Raw genomic sequence first — 21,727 nt, forward strand, 5'->3', positions numbered from 1 at the left:
GAGGGCTTACCTCCAAGAGCCACCGTGCAGATGGGCCGTGAAGGGAGGGAGGCCCGAGGCAAGCTGCCTGGGGGAGGAGAAAATAACTTTATTGAAAATAGAGAAGAAACTCGAGCCGGCTGGTCTTACTGCTCGAGTAACGTGTGAGACTAGGCTAGTTGCTAATGAATTATGTGCACAGAGCGGCAGCAGAAAAATGACGAAAAGGCACGATAGAGAAAGCACTTGTCTCAGTCGTGCCTTTCCGTTCGTTTGCCTGCTGTCGTGCTGTGTACATAATGGATTCGTGCTTAAGCCTGGGAGGCACCGTCAAAAAGCCTCCTCTCATGCTCACCACACCAGCTGCTGCTGTTTCTGCAAGGCCGAGCTGGACCGCACAGCCTCCCACTGCCTGACGTCAGGCTGCCTCCGATTCTTTTAGAGTGGGAGCTCTACTAGGCTCCGGCGGCTCACGCTCATGCGAGCCACCGGAGCACAAGTGTGGCAGGTGTAACGTCACACCACGTGATCTGCTGCGGAGAGGTGTCGCAGCTGCGCTCACTGGGAGCCTCGCTGCTGCGGTACCATGTGACTAGGCAAGGTTTTACACTTTGATCTTAGCCAAAAGAACGAAAAGCAATTTAGGCACACGTTGAAGAACCCTAGGTGGTCCAAATTTCCGGAGTCCCCCACTACGGCGTGCCTCATAATCAGATCGTGGTTTTGGCACGTAAAACCCCATAATTTAATTTTTTTTGAGGGTTTAATGACTGCTTCGCAAGCGCTTGGTCGCTCAGTCTCGCCATGGATGACGTGCCAGCTGGGTCCTCTGTGCGTGCGCTTCAGCGCAAGCGACAGGCTGAACCCACTCATCCAGTAGATATAGCTAGACGGCAGGCTGCGAAATATCAAGCAAAGGCAAAGTTGGCTGCTGAAGCATCGGAGCAAAGGGAGATCAGATTAGCACGTTATAGAGAAGCTTGCCAAGCGCAGAAACGTGCATTAATGAAACACTGTGCACATGGTGTTTGCAAAACCAAGCCAAACAGACCTTTCGTTCGTGATAGCTAGGTGTACAAGAGTTAAACCTCGGCAAATTTTTTTTCCTTCCTCCATGTGTGAAATGCCCACCCCTTAATCACTGGCTTCGATGCTACCAAGGAGGTGTCACCGCAAGCCTTTCTTTCGCGGCGTGCAGGTGCTGGAGCAGTTTCGTCGTCAGGAGTGCAACCTGCTGGTGGCCACCTCAGTGGTGGAGGAAGGCATGGACGTTCCCAAGTGCAGCCTGGTGGTGCGCTTTGACTTCCCTGACGACTACCGCTCGTACGTGCAGTCCAAGGGACGTGCCCGCGCCCAGCGCTCCCTCTATGTCATGATGACTGCGGGCGAAGAGTACAGCAAGGCCTGCATGAATCTTCGCAACTACCTCTCCATCGAGGCGGTCAGTTTTTGTTGTACTTTGAGAAGTGGGTGGGAAGCCAGGGACATAAGTGACCAATGTAATTAACCTTTTCTTTGTGAATGCAAAGGTTAGGCCCAGCTTAGAGAATGCACCCAGCTAAAAGTTGTTCATGTGCTCAAACTTGTGTCAAGCAAAGCTCACTTGGCCGAATTGGCACAGCACATTACCCAGATATTTTCTGGCATATGCCTGCCCCACATTTACTGTGTACCTGGAAAAGATTATTGCATCTCACCTTACGCCACGAGCTTAAAAAAACATCTCTGATTCTATAGTTCTCTGTCCTGAGTCAGTACAGTGGAACCTTGATATAACAGAGATATAACGAATTATTGGATATAACCAAGTAAATATACAATGTTATGTGCTTATATCAGCATATAACAAAGGTATTTTCTAGGGATGGGTGAATAGTGAATTTGAGGTTCGAAGCGAATTCGAGGGGAATAGTGATTTGGTCAAATAATTTCGAATCGAATAGTTCGAATAGTATATATCACATATTACAGTAAAACCTAGTTAATTCGAATTTCACGGGACTGAAAAAAAAGCCCGAAATAACCGAATGCCGAATTATCAGGGTATCCAGAAAACAATGAGCACTTTCCATTCATTCATTTTATACCATTTCTTTAGCAATTCTTCTGCCTGAATCAGCTAAGTCCTACAGTGACAGTAGTTCTGTGGTGAAAACCTTAGCCATCACTTTTGTTTTAACCTTGCGTTAAAATAATAGAGAAGTAGGGCCTGGTCTGAGTCACTCATTTCCTGGGATCTTATTTCCAGTACATACAACCTGATTGGATAAATCCTTACTATGTCAGCATGATTTTATTAGTGTAATGGATGAGCAAATCCTTTTGCTATTTTGTGCAAAAGCTGTGTGGAAGCTGCAGTTCTCGTCATCTCGTGACTGATTGGCTCTCGCAACGGTGATCGAGGCCTCGTGACTTCCTTCGCAGCACGGCCGTGGCGCGCGCCATCATTTGCGACACGCTTTGCAGTACCGCGCGCACATCCCAATTATTTTTTCGCCAGTAAGCTGACCGCCAACAGATCGCACGTCAATCGCGATTAGCCGGTGCTCTTCATCCTCGACAGCTTTGCACAGAGTCAAACCGCAACAACTATGTGTCGCAACCGCGGCCGCTATCGACGCGATTATGAATGGCGACTTTGCAGTGCTCAAGGCACGCGGCCGACGCATGCACCAAGTCAGAACGAAACTACCGTTCGCTGCAACAACCGCAGACGAAATCGCGGTTGCTATCTATGCGATCATGTATGGTGACTTCGCAGCTTTTTAGGCACGCAGCCGACGTGCGTATTGAGTCAAAACGAAACTAGTTTTTGCCGCAACCACTGCGGAAGAAACCGTGGCAGCGATCGATGCGATTATTAACGACTTTGCGGTGCTTATGGCGCGCGGTCGGCGCATGCACAGAGTCAGAACGAAACTAGCGTTCGCTGTAACAACTGCAGACGAAATCGTGGTTGCTATCTATGCGATCATAGATGGCCACTACGCAGCTTTTTAGGCACGTAGCCGACGTGCGTATTGAGTCAAAATGAAACTACTTTTTGCCGCAACAACTGCAGAAGAAACTGCGGCAGCTATCGACGCGATCATGGATGGCGACCATGAAATCCCGCGGCCAATGCGTTGTTATGCGCGGCGGTAAATGCAGTAAAGGCAGAAATAGGCACGAAGAGTTCCGTCATTGCTGTCATTCACGTACGATTTGCGCTGATGACTATGGTGATGCGGACTCCGCCGCTTCATTTCGGTTGCATGCTAGCGCCTCTGCTCTTTTGCGTCGCACATTTCCGGCTCTTTTATGCAAAAATATATAGCCTTCGAGATTTGTGGTTGATGTATGACAGCCATAACGTGAAGCATAACCTCCGAGATGTGTACCACCGTCCGTGGCTTCTGGCTGTCTAGTTGGGACCGCAGATTAATTCGAAAACATTGAATAGCTGATTTCAAATCGAAGCGAATAACGAATATAGAGTTATTCGATCGAATATTTGACAATACCGAATATTTGCCCATCCCTAGTATTTTCGTGTGGGAGGCTAATTCGTTACAGTAAGGTGCGACTTTATTCACAAATTCTCTTACGCGAGAGAATTTTCTGATTGGCTAGAGTTCAGGCATCCGCTACTTCTGACACCGATTGGCATGATAGGCACTGGCCAATCGTTGATGGCGCCTATACAACAATAGAAGGTCTTTGAAGGCAGGACCTGATGGCTTCATATGACATTGTGTTCCACTTTAACAGCTAGGCGCAAGTTCTTGCAAAAAATGGCTCATTGATCATCATTGCAGGACTACTTCCTTGATCAAGACACTGCATGGTTGACATGCTAAAATGTGAGAGCAGGAATGCAGCATAAGTCCGATGAGCCATCGGAAAGGCACGAGCATTGTAGGTCGGCTGAGGGATAGGTGATGGCTACATTTTATTTGGCTTGACTGCATATGCTAGAAGAATGGCTTGACTGAATGAAGAACAAAACATCCACTTGGTCCAGTCGGCATTATCTTTCTGGCTGCTCAGTCTCAGGTCTAAACTCCTGCTAATTTTTCACCGTGGAAGCTCAAGCATCATCTCTGCATGAGTACTACTTATTAGTGTTGATGTATCGCTGTCTGCGGTTCAGCCTGTAGAAGGTGAAACATCATGCTGAGCTCAGATTTTTATGTATGGCCTATTTGCACAGACATCTGCACATAAAAGTCTGCATATAAAATACAGACGTGTTATTGCCTTCTATCGTGTTTGTCACAGAGACGTTTCCTCAAATTAGCACTTCTGTCTGCAGCGACACAACCCTTCTAATTTCAATTGAGTTTAAGAATTTCTAAGGTCGCTGGCTTTAATAGCCATTGAAAAGCGCCCGTGTGACAGGGGCATAAAATTAACTGTGTACGAAGGTTTCTCGGATAACCCTAAAGCTGGATGCCATAATTCGTTTCCAAATGCAGATACTGATGAACAAGTGCCACCAGAGGAAGGCACCGCTCGGCTCCGAGGTCATGCTGAGCTTTGCCGTTGACGAGCTGCTGCCGCCGTACATGCCCGTGTGCGAGGATGGTGCGCCTCGCATCACGCTCACCTCTGCCATTGGCCTTGTCAACAGGTTTGTTTGCCTTCGTGTGACATACTTGTCCCAAACAAAAATTTTCAACCGAATCGTATTGGGGTTTGTGTGTCGTGCAATGTGCACAAGTGTTTGCCCTCGTTACGTATCCTCTTGTTGCAATCTTTTGGAGCCAACATATATTTTCGATGCATTGTCAGCTCTTGGAAAATGTGAAAGGATTCTCCTTTAGAACCTGTAATGTTGTGAACTCGTGCGTGTGAGTGTGTTTTAAAGTTATAAACTTGAATCCTCTCCCCAAAGAAAATGAACATAACCATGATAATGATCTTATTCTATATGCACGTTGGTTTTTTATCGTTTATGCCATTTCATTTTGTACAGTATAGACCACTTAAACGTAACCGCTTATAGTGCAGGACCGGATATAGTGCGGTCTTTTCAGACTCCCGTTAATTTTCCCATAGCACTCCATGTATACACGTATCGCTTATAGTGCAGTTGCGGGAAACGAAATGCCGGTTACAGTTCGGCTGCCTGGGAATATGGAAGTCAGTGGGGACGGCGAACGCTCCCCTCAAACGGGTGCCCTAAAGAGTGCTCGAGGAAGAAAGAGAGACGAAGTGGAGGAGAAGGGCACGTGGTGCGAACGAGCAGCCAGAAACCAGAATCTTGAGTGCGAGTCATGAAATATCACGGCGCACATAGCGAACGAGGGCCACGAAACTGCTAACGCCGGCCAACGGCCCAACGCTCGCTTGACGATCACGGCAGTAAACGAAACTTCAGGGAGCGGGCGGCGCCGACACGGCACGGCGAAGGGCGCACGCGGAGACCGTGGAATGTGAGGGAGGAGGGTGGCAGGGAAGCGGATTTCGCCTCGGCAACTCCGCTGCTTCGGTGGCTCCCCTTGCCCTCCCTCATAACTCCCTCACTTTCTACTGTCACCGTGCGCACCCGCCGCCAGTGCAGCAGTCCGCCGCTCCAGCCGGCCCGGCGCCAGCTCCCTGAAGCTTCGTTTTCTGCCGTTATCAGGAAGTGGGCATTGTCCGGCGTGGGCAGTTTCATTGGCCGGCCTGGGACATCGCCGCTGCTTCCCTCTGCACCGTAGCCGCAGCGTGCAAGGTCAACACGTGACTAGAAAGTAGAGGAAGCATAAAGGAGAAAGAAGGGTTCACAGCCATTTTCTACGTGTGGCTAGGTAGTGTGGCTGAGACGTCGGCACGTACACGCATGTTCCGGCACAACGCAGAATCGGCGACCTTGCCATTTGAGAGAGGGCGAAATTTCCGCCGCATTTTTTTTTCTTTTTTTGTTTTGTTCGCGCGCAACATTGAGGGGTCTCTCCTAAGCTTTTTACTCTATGGCGGTGCAGCGTGATTTAGTTTTAATTAATGATATTCGACTGTAAATTGAATGCAAACGTTCCAGCCGAATTTCTCGACTGTCGCATACACTTGGCGGCTCGGTGCACATGTCTTGCAAATGTGCGGGCCTTGAAAATTGTTGCTTTGGTTATAGTGCGGTACCGCTTATATAGTGTGGATATTCGCGACTCCGGTGACTTACGTTATAAGCGGTCTACACTGTATTTTGAATTTTGTATTGGTTATGCCGTTGGAGATATCTAGTGTTTTGATTTTTCCACAGTTCATTTGCCCGGCAGTGTTATCACACTATGTGAACTTTGTTTACACACCTCTCCTCTCCCCTCCCTCCTGTAGTGATGCCGTTATGGCAATGCAGGAAGCCTCTAAATAGTGGACACTAAATAAAGAATGTCGCAGTTTCACCCGAAAGGCGAAGCATCAATTGCGATAGCAAATTAGTAGAGAGCTATACAGAGTAAGGATAGTAGTTTTATCAGATGTGTAAACTTGGACGTGTAGCAGCACCAGCAGCGCGCAGAACTGTTGTTGACGCTGTTGGCGTTCTGCCCGCATTCGCACTGAATGCGTGCGGCGTTGGTGACTCTTGCCAGTGCCTTTGGCGGCGGCTCGGAGGTTTTCGGCGAGATCAGAACGGGACACTCGTCAAGCAGCGTCGGTAGTCTTTACCACCTTCTAGCCTCGCAACGTTTTTATATAAATACGCATTTGGTGCCGCAGCTAAACGTCAATAAAATGTTTGCATGAAGTTTGTTGAGCATAAATATAAATTTGTGGCAGTTGCACTCCACTGGAGGCTAAATGGAAAAACACTGCAATTGATTGTGCTATTTCTTAAAATATCCCACTGTGGACATCTTCAGAAGGGGGGTATAAAAAAATGTCACTTGACATTGTGTCTGCCGAAAACATTTTTGTGGTAACATATGTGCATGCAGTGCCACTTTCACTGGTGTTTTGAGTTCTTTTTCTCTGTGCTCTGGTTAAATGTGTATTCATGTTTCATTTATGCATATTTTTATGCATAATGTTTTAATGCACAAGTGATAACATAATGAAGACTCTCTGCAGCTCTTTCGCCTGCTGTCTATGTCAATGAGCCCTGCTCGCTTTGGTGCTCACACAACATTGTTACCACAGCTGTCAGATGTGCGTGCGTCCAGATCAGATGGTGAAATTTGCACTGCTGTGAAGCCGCATCTCAAGGCACTGTACCTTTACAGTCAAATTTTTTCGAATTCTCGATGGAACTTATACGCGCACAAAGTATGATACTGTCTCACCTGCCAAATTAGTTGGTACAATTTGTGCTGCCGTTCAATATCTAACAGTATATTGCCAATAGCATTTAAATTAAAAGCCTGCTAGTGGGTTGGAAATTTTATTTGTTGCACTTCCGAAAAACACTCGACACTGAAAGGGAGGAGTAGATTTCAAATATGAGCAGCAAATGTGTGTTTCACCCTCTCTCTCTCGTTTTTGCAGATACTGCATGGTCCTTCCGTCGGACATGTTCACGCACCTGAAGCCCACCTATAAGTTGAGCACCATATCAGTCGACGGCAAGGATCTGTACATCTGCACCGTCTACCTGCCCATGACGAGTCCTCTCAAAGAGGCCATCCAGGTATTGGGGATGACCTAGAATGCATGACGTCGAAAGCACACACACAAAATATGCAGACACTCAGAGAGACAAAAGGATACCGCAAAGGCTGACCATCAAGTGATAGGTTGCACTGCGGCAGAAAGGAAAAGAAATACAGTCGACTTCCATTGATTCAACCCTGACGGGACTGATCAAATTGATAGAATTATCCGGCGGGTCGAATAAACATATAGTCTACTTCCGTTAATTCGACCCTGACTGGACTGATTAAATTGATCGAATTATCCAGCAGGACGAATTAAACATGAAAAAATTATGCCAAAACACACCGCCGATTCATTTGGCTGTATTTGTGAGATTCTGACACGCCCCCAAACCAAGTATACACATGCTTTTTATGCATCTGAAGTAGAAAACTAATGTAGAAGTGACCTCAAAGATCATAAACAAAGTAGAAATCTGAAACGCACCTGATAATTTAGCAAGAAATATGGGCAAGGTTCAAGGTGTTGCACGATGGTGGCTGGTTTTGTTAAGCCAGCTTCACTGTAATACAGCCGTGTTATGCAGTGAAGCATATAAATGCCACGAATGCGAATTGGTTGTCATGTCCGTTGCAGTACGAAGTGAATCTCTGGCCCTATTTTTTGGGAACAAAGAAAGCCGCTCGTTAGAATGAGGTAAGTACTATAATGATACATTGTCAGCAACCATTATTGCTTGAAAATCCAAGACAGACACTGCCGCTAAAAGGGCCGCTGTTGGGGTCACCTTAGTGGTCAGATGCATGTGTGTTGACTGGTTGAGTTCAAATTATCCAACGAAGGACAATTTTAGGATCGAAATCGCGAAACTTTGGACCCATAGAAATGCATAGGTGCCAGCCGGGACCTATGGTCAGGAGCGAATTAACCGAAAAATTCTATTAACCGGAGTTGAATCAACAGAAGTATATTTTATGTCCAATTTTGATTCCAAATGCACACTTCCTTGTGCTTTTTGGCCTATGGCTTGGCTTGGCTGGCTCACTGCCGGCAGGCCACTGTGCTGATCTAGTGCGTTCACACTAGGGCTATTTTTGTTTACCTACACTGTCTACATGAGTATAGCTAGTGTAGCAAGTCGCCATGTTTTCATTGGTGTAGAAAAAGTGTATCTCCACCCACCTACATGAAGCCATTTTTTCTAACAGTAGTGTAGCATGATAACTACACTTTCTACTTTGCACTTTTGATGAGTGTAGGCAGCCGACGACAAAGAGGCTGGAATTGCAAATGCATAGTGCCATTTTGTCTGCGTCTGTCAGCGCCGATATGGCGACAGTAGGGATGGTTAGCCGCAGGGACGGCAGCGAAGTGCAGGTGTGACCGTGTGTCATGGAGGAAGGTGAGCTAATCTTTCAAGAAAAAAATAATTTTCCAACTCACGGATGGTGCTGTTTCAGACTCCGCGCTGTATTATATGCATAGAGTAGTTGTCCTTGTGGCGCTGTGCATTTGGCAATCTATTTAGCTGCAGTTTGTCTAGATTTGTTGCTGAAAGGAAACTCTTACATTGGCTTTTAGTTTCAGATAGGCAAGGGCATATTCGCAGCCAGTGGGTGCGAAGTCGGGTGCTTTTTGTCTGCTAAGCAGAAGATGACACGCAGTCTGCTCCGATTGGCTACTGACCGGTCAGCTAAGTGCAGCATATGAAGTCATAACCTCTGCCTGACACTACATTTGTCTACATGAGCGTGCATGCAGTGTAGGTAAAAAAAATAGCCCTACTGACCTCAGAGTTGCATATTGAGACAGTGCAAAACATCTGTTTCTAACTTAGGGCTGTTCTCATACTGTTTATCGGCACGGCAAGCTGCCAACAGGCCAGGAAAATCTACAGGACGCCCTTTGCTGGCTCGTCGAAGGCATCACACTTGCCTTTCTTTTGCTCAGACCTGATTACACAATTTTTCCACCAATATCAGCGCGTGCGCTTACGAAAATTAGGTCTAATGAAGGCATTTTCACATCAGATATAACTCCGTTCAACTCCACAAGGTTCAACTGTGTTTGTGCCGGCACACTTCGCAAGTCATCTGGCTATGCTTTAGTGGCCTTGCTTGTGTATTTGGACAGTGGCAACCTATTAACAGAACTTAACTGGACCATTTATTGTGTGCCATTGTGCGCTGGCCTAAGCACAAACTTTGAGCCCTTTTTATGGTAGCCAGCTGATTCTGTGGTGCACGTGCCAAGTGTCCTCATCTTCCGTACAGGGACAGCCAATGGAAACAAAGAAGTATGCAAAGATGGCCGCTGCCCTCGAGACATGCAAGCGTCTGCACCAAATAGGTACGTACAAGAATTTTTATACCAGATGGTCATTTTTGTTTTGTTAGTATTATGGATTTTCGAAGATTGCTCGAGGCAAATAGGACAATTCTAATTCTTGAACTGAATTTCTCGAAGAGGCAGATAACCCTTGCATGATAAATTGAAATTCATGTTTTGTGTCTGATATTGCAACACTGTGAAACCTCATCTTTTTCTACTGTTTTCTACTGACTTAGTCTTTGAGGAATGTGACATACAGTAAAATCTCGGTGATATTATCATGCCTGATACGAATTTCCAAATGATGCGAATTTCTCAAATGTCCTAGCTCAAGTCCATTAGCTTACATTGTGCTAAATTTTGAATGATGCGAACAGCTTTTTCACTGTGGCATATGATGCAAACAATCGAGCGTGCCACACAATATCTGGCGTGCTAGTAGCCCCACAAGCTCTCTGTTTTCAGGCCGGTAGAACTGCCTCGCCGATGCACCGTTCGCATTCCTGTTGTCAGGTCAACCTACAGCACTCTGCCATGACTCCCCCTCCCAAAAAGAAAAAAAAAGAAGGAAAGGGACGTTTGATTTGTCAAGTATCACACAACTTGTTTGTCTGCCATTTTCAAACACCTTATAACCTTATCAGAAGCCAGTCTTGCCACATCAGCAAGATCGGTAGCATACGCTTTCATATGTATCCTTATCTCTCTATTGCATGCCTTCCATCGCCTTCAGCGCCTGATGACAGTTCTAAACTTTTCTACCTTTGCACCCATCAGATATCGTGATACAAAGAGGTTCACTACCACAAAGAAAAGTAAACAGATTTCCTAATCCCTTATCACCGTGAGGCAGCAGCTAAGGTGCAGCAATGAAAGATACTCCAGACAACCAGGCAGATCTTGAAATGTGAACCTTCGAATATGCAAAGTGCGTAGCCCGCTGCATGCTAAAATGTGCACAAAACATGTGCAGCAGTGATTCAAATTTGCGTCGGCCAATAGAAGCACTCGCTGCCTGCCACGTGACTGCAGGAACGAATTGCGGCGTTAATTTTTCCTTCTTGCGCTCGTTTTGTTCGTTTTATTTCTGCAAGGAAAAATACAGGGCTGTGTCTATCTGAAACTCCGATCTCTCATGTTTACAGTGATGGCTGTACACATCAACGAAAAGCCATGCCCACGTGATTAGCGGTGTGATAGCACCTCCCAAAGCCCGCTTTTCTTTTCAATTTTGAAGACAAGATACAAAAAAAGTGCAATTTTCTCAAATATTGGTGTGTATTTCTTCCAGATATTTCACCATGAGATAAAGGAAGTTCTTATGATTGCGGGAAAAAAAATAATTAAAGAAATCGGAAATTTTGAGCAAGTCAGCTATTTCATTGCTGCATTTTCTGATTTTATAACATTTTTGGGTGATAAGAATTTTTATACTATCCCTAGAGATTCTATTGTATGCAGTCGGCTCCCATTAAAACAAGCCCGGATAAGCCGCGTTTTCGGATACGAGGAACAAAGCACGAACATTTGGTTGCTTTCCCACAGACTCAATTAAAAAAATATCCGCTTAGAATGAGCCTAAAATTTCATTAAGCCGACCTTCCACAGCTGCATCTCACTCCTAGAGCTTGGCTATGGAGGCAGTTCTGCTGGCTGCTCGTGAAGCAAACGGTGTTTGTGTTTGTTGACTTGAACCACTGCATAAGCATCAGCAATGATTTGGAAACCTTATAGGGCAGACATCATAGAAACAATAGTTGAGGAAGTACTCTTAAGTGCATCATGCAGGCTGGTAATAATGATAAGGATGCTACCTAGCAGCCACAAGAAGCACTGGTGTTCGCACACTATGTAGCAACTTAAGGTGCCAATATTTTGGTGGACTCATTTGTGTAATAACATGAGGGCACTAAAAAATACAGGGAAGGTGAGATGTTAGTATTGGCGACTGCGCATGGGTTTGCACAGTGCTGACAAGCAAGAGTGAATCAATAGGTGTTAAGTAAGAGTGGGTAAAAAACAGTAATTGTATCATGTAAATTCAAAAATGTCTTGTTTTTTTACTTTCTGCTTTTGTTGTTTTAATGCCCTTTCATTTATTATTCTTTGTCATGAACATTTGAGTGCACGAGGAATAGTAGGCATATTGTTTTGTTGATCAAGTCTGTTAAGAGGGAAGCTCTAGCTCGGGGCAAGCTCCTGTTTCTCTATTCATGCACAGTAATACCTTGTTATGACAAAGTTGGAGGAGGATTAATTACTTTGTTATATCCATCGCTTTGTTTTTGTTATGGCATGTACTGCAATATCAATCTTCATACAGATTTCAAGGGTAATTTCACTTTCTTTGTTATATCCTTTCAATTCAATTCAGTTTATTTTTCATTGATAATAATTTGTACAAAAGACCTGTAAGAATGTTATTTTGTTATATCCAGTTTTGGTTATAACAACATTCAACTGTTTATGAAAAACGCAGAAATGCTCACACTAGACAATCATTGGACCAATATGAATGAAATTTGTTGCATTTGATGAGAGAGACAGGCAAGTTCCAGCAACTGTAAAGTGTAGAATTTTGATTGAAGGTCTCATACGTTTTACAAAAGTCACCGAAAATCGCTAGTTAAAAAAAAAGAAAAACAGCTGAAGCACGAAGTTCACAGATCAGTAACTCACACCAAAGACAGACAGATATCAGTTCTATAAACTGCATCTGTGAGGACATGATAGCAGACAAATGTGGCACACGAGTTTGCAGTTTATGTGAAATTGTTACAGTGTGTACATTAACTGACACAATTAGGACTCAACTGGGGGACCACCACAAATCAGGGGTCTGAAATACTGCATTCACCAGCATAGAAGTAAATTATTCCACATGCGGCCAAAGAAAGGTGCCGTATTCTCAGATCGTCACTTTCGGGGATACAGTAAAGCTTCGGTAATTCAACCCTCATTATTTGGAAAGTTGGATAATTCGGAGTCGTTCTGAGGTCCCAGTTGACATATACATTACAGAATAGACCAATTATAACCTAAGTTGCCAGAAGTTTTGCACTATAAGCAAAATTATTCCTTTGTTCCCAATCATTTAGGTAAGAACTCCCAAGGTAGAGCGTCCTCTTAAAACTAAGTTCCGATAAAACAGTTAGATCTTTATGTTCTGTTTTGAGTCCATCTTAACGAGAGTTGGCTGTATACATCTGTATATATACATTTTTATGGCCCTCTTATTTTAATTTCAAGTGCCTGCCCCCCTTAAGTTAATCACCGAGTTTAAGGGTCTAGACTATGGTTTGTTTCCACATGATGACAACCATTGGGGTACTCAAAAAAGAAAGGAAAAGAACTAACATTGAAATGCATGTGTCTAATCAATCATACAACAGTGGCAACTCTCATCACATCATAAAATTATATAGCTGAGTAAGCAGTGGTATAATGGAGGGAGGAAGGAAATGAACTGACTCGACGATCATGTGTTGGGCTAATTAGTTTGGTTTCAACCTTGTTGCACAAACTCCCTCCCAATTCGTTCCTTCCTCCATGAATAGTATGAGGAGGCAAACTGATAACATATAAATGTTAAAAGGAGGTATAACACGGAAAAACTAAAAGGGTGAAATTGTATCACCAACCTCTTCTGTGTTTTTGCCAGATGAGTTTGACAACTCCTTGCTGCCCGTGAAGCGCATGCTGAAGCTCGTGGAGGACTCGGACAATGAAGAAGCGGATGACGCGCCTCCGGGTGCGCCTAAGCCTGGCACAATAAAGCGCAGGAGACTGTATCAAAAGCGGGTAATCACTGGTCACAAATTATCATGCTCTTTGCACTTATGAACGACGTAGCTAATTACTTTTTGTGTCAAATTCAGTACACTAGCGTTTGGGCTTTAATGAGCAAGATATGACCGTTTGTGTATGGCATGTTAATTACGTGCAATCTAGACTGCCTAGCAAAGTGGCGAGCATGTACAGTAGAACCTCGGTGATACAAATCTCGCGAGGCCGCGTGAAATATTCGTATCACCCAAAATTCGTATCATCAAAACATACACAAAATCAAGAAAAAATGAATTTAGTTTTACCAGAAAGACTTCCTAATAGTGGAACCCCCGTTCATACCTTCCTCGCTGCTGCGTTTTCCCGGCTGCTACGTCGCGTTTTCGCGATCCCGACCTAAATACTACATTGACTTCCATGTATTAAGTTCCCCTTCGTACGTCACCAATCTGTAATTTTCCTGTATCTTAGGTTGCATTTGAATGTAGCAGTCACGTAAATTTAGCTGTGCAGCCAGCTTGTACGTTGCAACAAGCGACCGGCACATTGCCGATACTGTGCGGCCGCCGCATCACATGGCCGTATCTTGAAAGCGATCTGTGACGTGCGCACAGTGCGAGCCCGCGCGCACCTCATCTTCAAAACGATCTGCGATGTTTACCAAGTGCGCCTAGTGCATGATAGCTTAGTATGCGCTGTGCTTTCGACGTTTAGTTAGCATTGAAGCGAGAGACCGCCACTGCGGCCGCGCTTGGGCCCGTGACGTTATCGGAGCGCGGGTGAGCGTCGTTTACCGTTAGTCACGCTTCGCCAGTTGCGCTGCGCCAGCCGAGATGCCATCCCCGCTACAACTCATGCGCCGTCGGCTGCTATCTTCGGAGCATGCGCAGAACCATCCTCAACCCGCGCGCCGCTTTGAACGGCTATCTGCGAACGTCGGGGAAGCGACGTGGGTGCAACCCGCGATGCATTGTGGGTTGACGGTGCCGTCACCTCGTCGTGCGAATGGGTCAGGAGTCATTTCGGCGCCGGGCCCGTTCGTATGATCCGCAGTGGCATGGCAACGCTTTCGTAACAGCTGATTTTTTTCAAGAGCATTGTATTTCGGCTGGGGAATGTTACGAATTCGTATCACACCGAAATTCATACCAGCCGTGATCGTATCACTGGGGTTTTACTGTAATTGGTAATAAGGCTTATATATCTGCTACATGTCTTTAGATTTATGGGGAAAAATGGTTGGTATCATGCAAAAGGCAGACACCTATGCATAAAAAAGTATATTGCTGGCCTCTGGGCTGTGTATGATCTGCTGGCAATGGCAGATATCATTTAGAGGAGCCATGACACTTTTTTTAGCGTTAGGCACCACTTGTTAAACCGTACATCTCCCACAGCAAGCTGGCAAAATTTTAGCTTCTTCAGTGCACGATAAATTTTGTACTTAAATTTTTTTTATATCACAGTTGAACCATATAGCAGTTTGGCAATATGAAATGAAGCGCGTTATGCATTATCAATGCATGCATATATGCGCGGTTCTGGCTTTTGCATGTGCGTATCAGTCGGCTGTCAGCCTGAGGTAGTTTCTGCAGGCGTTCTCTCATTTGTGCTGTTTCATCGTGCTGAATGAAAGAATTGTGGTCGCAATGCAACGGCAACTCGCTTGCTGTGCGGTTGGGTGACAGAGCATGCTAGGAAAGTCCAGCAAAGTTCGAGTGCGGTTTTGGAATGTTTCGAAGCAGATGACACAGCAGTGGCACACTCTTCTTACCTCTCTCAAGACAAGCCAAGATGGCAGTCACTGTCGGTGAGAAGCATTTAGCAGTAGTGATTTCGAATTGAACTTTTGCGTTAAGATGTGTGCCCGGAGCTCAGTATCGCTATCATCGTGTACAGCAAAGGGAGGGGAGTTTGAGTGGGATTGCAGGAGTGTTATGTGCAGTTGTGGGCATTCGTTTGAGTGGTAGGTGTCATTGTCATTGCAATGAATGAGTTCAGAGCCAGTGGACTATCTGAACTCTGTCGGCTTTCTTTTCCTTTCAGGTGTGTAAGCTGTTTGCTGAGGCACGAGTTTTGGAAGCGGGCCATTATCACCTGCACATCTTGACGACGCAGCTGGTGCGTCTGGCGTCCGATCTCCAGAACTGGCGCAAGGAGAAGCTCGTCGACCCCGAGGATTGCCCGCTGTGGTTCGCCCTGCTCCTCCGCGAGAACATGCCTTGCGTAAGGATGGCCTTTAACTAGGGTTTGAAACGCCACTTTTGAGACCTTCCGCGCCGCTCATGAACATACTGCGCTATCGAACGTGAAAGAGGCCAAAATATATTTTAGTTTTCTAAACAGTTCGCTTTTTTCTTGCTAGGCGGTGATTTTTAAACGCACTCCGAAGTTCCGTGAGCGTCAAAGCAGAAAGAAAAAATGTCCGGCTCCGGAAACGGCACGTGCGCTTTGGGAGATCGCAGATATCAAGATTGCAGCCTCTGCAGCTGATCTTATTGATACATCGAATAGCAGCGAGTCAGAGGACACTGACTTTTCATCAGACTTTGAGTCTGAAAGCGACATAGACGCAAACCAGCTCAGATCATCGGCGGCCGCAGCCCGTCACGCCGAACTGTAGTGCTTGCAGTAAAACTTTTGTAGCGAAATACCTGTTCTATGAAAAATTTAGATTTTTTTGGAGATAGTGCCTAATAGAGGGCAATACATTTTGTATATCTCATAATTTTTTTAACATTTTTTTCTTAGTAGATACAAGCGTGGCTTTACAAACTTTGTTCAATTTTATCACACCATCTTGATTTTGACAATTATATCTTTTTTATGACGTACATCTCGTTAATAAAACCTTTATGCGTGAAAAGTGCATTGATTTTGCTTTCTGTTTGAGTGCAGTATTTCCTTCAGAAAAAAACATCTGTCGTAACATACAAAAACATCTATTTTCCCCATGGTAGGGAAAGGTTAATGTCCAGACCAACCTGACAAGGTGGTATTGAGGGGGTGAGCTAAAGCTCAAACCACTGTTGCTAAGGTTGCTTGGTCTGTTTTCAAACTTGGCCTCCGAGCAATGTGGAAACGTGTCCGATTTCTACAATTGCCTTGCTTGATTCATTGCATGTGCTGTTGAAGGGCAGTAGTGGTTTTGGAAGTTCTGCGGCACAGCAGTACTGCTTGTTAGACATGCGGCACTGCGCAAATTTTCACATCGCATATATGTATATATATACACAGACTATTTAAAAATTGAATAGTAGATGCGATTCACAAATGAATTATTTGAGCATTCGACTGAGGCGGCCGCATTTCTATGGGGGCAAAATTGAAAAATGCCAGTCTACCAAGCATTAGGTGAACGTTGAAGAACCCCAGGTGGTCAAAATTATTCCCGTGTCCCCCATTACAGTGTGCCTGAATCATATTGTGGTTTTGGCACACAAGACCACAAAATTAACTATATTTTTTTTATTTGAACACTCGCTATTGAATTTAATTAAGTGTTGTTCAAGTATTCGCAAACCCCTGCCTTTTATGATTATGAAAATGAGAAAAATGTGGTGAAACTAAATTTTCACCTGTAACAATGCTGGTTTTAAGAATAAATGAAATAAACGATGTACAGCCGATGCACAGTGAAATTTTGTATTTGTTCTATGGCAAAATAAACCGCTTACTACAATGCTCCCATGCGGCGTTGTCGGATATCGCAATTAAATTTGGCTACTGAATGTATGTGGCAAAAGGAAAAGGAATGGAAAATCCTTTAAAAAAGAGTAAATGCGAGCCGCCGCATCGCCCCCCTTCCCCTTCCAGATCTCTTCTACCCCTTCGACGTCGGCGGCAGTCGACCCTGTGTATCGGAGGAGCGAAAAGTAGACGGGAAAGGGGTGGCGCACGAGGTCGGTGATGCATAGGACGGTGCAATCCAGCACAGCACATAGGCTGGTGGCTTATTTTTTTGCCAAGGATGTTGCCTTCTGTCAGCACACAAACCCAGTAGTCATATTAATTGTTGTGGTCAATAATGTGGCATGGGAGTATTGTAGTGAGCAGTTTATTTCACCATAGAACGCACACAAAAGTTGCTCATTGTTATATCCGAGGGATGTTAAAACTGGTAATGCTATACGTGTGTTCGACTGTACCTATTTTTAAATTAAAATGTGTGGGTTTCTATTCCCGCTGCATTTTCGGTGCAACCCTGTTATGACAGTGGATTTTTCTTGGCACTTGAAAATTGTTATCCCCTTCAGTCACGGTGTACGCATTTGTGGACGCAATTTATTTTTGACATTTCTGTGCAGTTGTGGCAAGGAATAGAGCACAAAAATTAAGCCTAGGGTAAATTGAACGTTCTGCTTACCTCAAGTACCTTCATTTTACTTCTGAGGGAAATCTATCGCTACCGAAGATAACTTTTGAGAAGGCAGTACAGCCATTGACGGGAGGTGTGACATGGGATGTTTCTGTAGCAATTGTGAAAGAATTTGTTCGCCTTTCTAGTAATGCTTGCAACCAATAATTAGCTTGTGCAAGTAATTCGCGCTAGTGATGCAATTCTTTATTGTGAAGAAACAATGAGTCTGCAATAATGAGATACTTAATCACTCTGTAATTATAGTGAGTCTTCATAAAATGCATAAAGTCATTCTACCACCTTGACTTGCTCTCAATGGAGTCTGCAACACCTTGGCACAAAATTGTGTAAATTTCATACATTTATTGACAGTCGATCATAATTCGTACTGAAGGGGATAATTATACAGTGGAATCTCGTTGGTACGATCTTCACGGGAACCGGAAAATAAAGCATAAAGTCCGAAAATTGTATCATCCAACGTGTTATCCAACCAAATCGTATTATCAGGAAAAGAAAAAGAAACATATTATGCAGAATTGTATCAACGAGGTTCCGCTGTATGTGTGTTCGATTGTAGGCAGAATTAATTGGCCCCTGAAAGGGGATATGGTGAGTACAACATATCTAGTGAAGGAATTAGTAAACATATCTAGTAAAGACGTTGACCGATAACTCGTGCTTCCAGTTGTCGGTTAATTCGTCCTCCTAATGCGATTTGCTAGCCTCCTGGTTAGTTCAGATGGTAGAGCGACCACCCTGGCTGGTCCCAGGTTCGAATCCCGGACCAGGAGGAATTCTTCCTCAACTGCGAAGCGTTCATTCTGAGAAACCCGTATGGGTTTTTCTTTGTAGTTTAGTGCTACATTCAGGTGGATGATTTTTTCTTTCATGATACTTCCTCCACCTTGCAGGATTCAGCACAACTGATTTGCCATATTCTTTGTTTATAGAATTCTTTTGACGCTTCGCAGATGTAAATATCACGTAAGTGTACTTTTATGTGGCGATTATATGAATTTCGGGCTCCGTCTGCAAATAAAGCAAGGTATTTTCCAGCCACGACCATGTTGCTGACTTGCGGCATACAGCAGTTAATATGAGTGCTAGTGCAACTGTTTTTCAACTCCTTCAACATTTAATTCTATAATCTGCTTTTGTTGTTTTTTCCACTGAGTATTCTGTTGACAGTATCTCTACTGTACTTCTTGCAAATGACCCCCATGCTAGTTTTGGCTTGACACCATACAGATTGTGTATACAGACTGAACGCTAATGACTCAGAATATGTGGACACTGCCAATATGTTGCTTAATGAGCTGTATGATGTACAGTGCACAGCCAAAATCAAAGTCACTAAAGGGCCTCTTTATATTAAAAATACGTACAGAAGGCACCCTTACTGCCCAACGTAGGCACTGTTTGCCGATTTATTTCTCTGTAATGAGCAATGACCATCCAGTGATTAGTTGATTCATGCGCTTTCATTTTGCAGCGGAGCTCACGTATGTAAGTTAGCAGCACAGACGATTGGATTCCTTGGCAGTTCTTCAAACTTCATTAGGCTTCCATGGGCCAAAAAGAATTGCCGTATTTACTCGATTGTACCACGAGTTTTCGTTAAAGTGATAGATGTGTCAAGTATGTTCTTTATTTCAGGAAAAATCCTCGGCGCACGCACACGCACGCAGTCTGCGTTCCGTCCCGCCGCAGCGCACGCGGCTTGCTCCGCCGAATACTTCACTCCGTTCGTTGTTGCACGCTCCCCGCATGCCAACCACGCACACACACCTTCCACGTTCTCCCCGCACGCCACACTCCGTTACCTACTCTCTCGTGCCTGCGACTCTACGCCACCTGGTGTCGGCCCGGTACCCTCACTGATCCCCCCCCTTTTATCCTGTGAAGAGGGCTTCCAAGGCACATGATAAAGGCTCAGCTGGTCTGCATTAGCGAGGCCTTTCTGTTTCCCTGTAGCCGGGTCTCTCAGTCTGTAGGTATTGCGTCCAATATGTGCAGTCACTCTAAATGGCCCTGCGCGTCGAGGGGCAAACTTGGCTGTAAATCCAATGGCTGCCTTACATAGCGGGTGCGTGTCCCGTAGAACCAAACCTGGAAGGTAGCTGGAGTGCGCTTTTTGTTGTAATACTTTGCCTGGCTGGCTTTTGCCAAAGTTTGGTGGTCCTGTGCAAAGGCCCAGGAATCACGAAGGTACACATCCAATTCAGCAGCTAGGACATGAGGTGCAGAAGGGGGCACCTCGGTGCCAGCTGCCTTATTGTGATGGCTCCACGGGGTCCGTAGTTCCCGTCCATAGCACAAGAAGGCAGGCGTAAAGCCAGTAACTACACTTTCAGATGTGTGCATTGCAAACGCCACTTCGGGCAGCCTTTTGTCCCAGTCCCTGTGGGAAGTGCAGTAGCCCACCAGGCATTGTTTAACCGTTGCGTTATGGCATTCCACAGTCTGTCCTGCTGATCTGTATGGGACTGTGTGGCTCTCCTTGATACCCCAGTGCTGGAGAATGCCTTTCCACACTTTGCTGATGAATAGTTTGCCATTGTCGCTAGAGATGGAGCTAGGCACACCATGCCCCGGCAAAAAACATAAATCATTTTCTCGATGATCAATTTGGAGGTAGGCGCATGTAATGGGAAAAGCTCCACAAACTTTGTGAACTTGTCCAACACCACCAGGATGTAGTACTTGTGGCACCGAGGAGTTGCGGGCAGTGGCCTAATAAGGTCCACACTTAGCTGCTGCATTGGGTGGGGGGCCCATAAACTGTCCATCAGTCCTTTTGGTTTTTACTGGTGAGGTTTCAAAGCCTGGCACTGCTGGCAGTTGCGGATGTAACGAGAGATATCGGAGTGAATACCGAGCCATGTGAACCAGCTCTTCACACATTTCCAAGTTTTAAAGAAGCCTAAATGCCCACTTAGGGTGTGGTCATGCACTCATGCTTCATTTTGAGTGCTATGTCTCGTAAGTGTTGGGGAAGCCCGGCGACCTTACATTCACCGATCGTGTACATAGGATACCATTGTTTGAGATTTCGCTGTCACCAGCTAGGTCCTGTACCCTCTTTGAATCTTTAGCGTCAACAGGTAGCGATCCAGACTTTAAGTATTGCAGCAGCTGCAGCAGCAGTGGATCCTTGTGTTGTTCCAACTGGAACTTTGCAGTGTCTGTGAGTGGGGACACGTCAGTCGCGTCAACAGGGGCTGCTAGTTCAAAATGAATGGTTTGTTGTGGCTCTTGCACTTCAATTGGGAATCAGTCCTCCGCCAAACAAGGCTGAGCCGATTCGGCAGCAGGGAGGGGGCACCTGCTTAGTGCATCTGCTGGGATGTTGGCCCGTCCTTTACGATGCCTTATGGTACACTTGAACCCTTGTAATCTCAATGTCCGACGCCGCACTCTGCACGATGTCTGCTCAGTTGTAAACATCCAAGCCAATGATGGATGGCCACAATGCACCTCAAATGATGTGAATTCTACATACGGTAGGAATCGATAGTATCGACAGCCCACACCACAGCGAGGCATTCCCATTCTTGGACAGTATAGTTCTTATCAGCAGTGCTGAGGGCCCTGCTTATAAATGACAAAGGCCTGAGTTGACCTTCGACTTCCTGCAACATCACTGCCATTATGCCAGTGCCACTAGCATCTGTTTCAATCGCAGAGAGCTTGTTCAGGTCAGGCAATGCCACA

General features: G+C 45.3%; 1 protein-coding gene across 1 annotated transcript in view; it reads left to right on the plus strand.

Moving 5' to 3' along the window:
• LOC119442155 (endoribonuclease Dicer) overlaps positions 1 to 21,727 on the plus strand; it is a 100,416-nt gene that overhangs the window by 26,299 nt on the left and 52,390 nt on the right. Inside the window, exons 8-13 of the mRNA XM_037706915.2 lie at positions 1,178 to 1,420; positions 4,437 to 4,591; positions 7,426 to 7,567; positions 9,807 to 9,882; positions 13,526 to 13,665; positions 15,697 to 15,876. Coding sequence (XP_037562843.1) covers positions 1,178 to 1,420; positions 4,437 to 4,591; positions 7,426 to 7,567; positions 9,807 to 9,882; positions 13,526 to 13,665; positions 15,697 to 15,876 — 936 coding nt within the window. The remainder of the gene's footprint in view (positions 1 to 1,177; positions 1,421 to 4,436; positions 4,592 to 7,425; positions 7,568 to 9,806; positions 9,883 to 13,525; positions 13,666 to 15,696; positions 15,877 to 21,727) is intronic.

Source organism: Dermacentor silvarum, chromosome 1 (genome assembly GCF_013339745.2).
Source record: "Dermacentor silvarum isolate Dsil-2018 chromosome 1, BIME_Dsil_1.4, whole genome shotgun sequence".
Taxonomy (NCBI): domain Eukaryota; kingdom Metazoa; phylum Arthropoda; class Arachnida; order Ixodida; family Ixodidae; genus Dermacentor; species Dermacentor silvarum.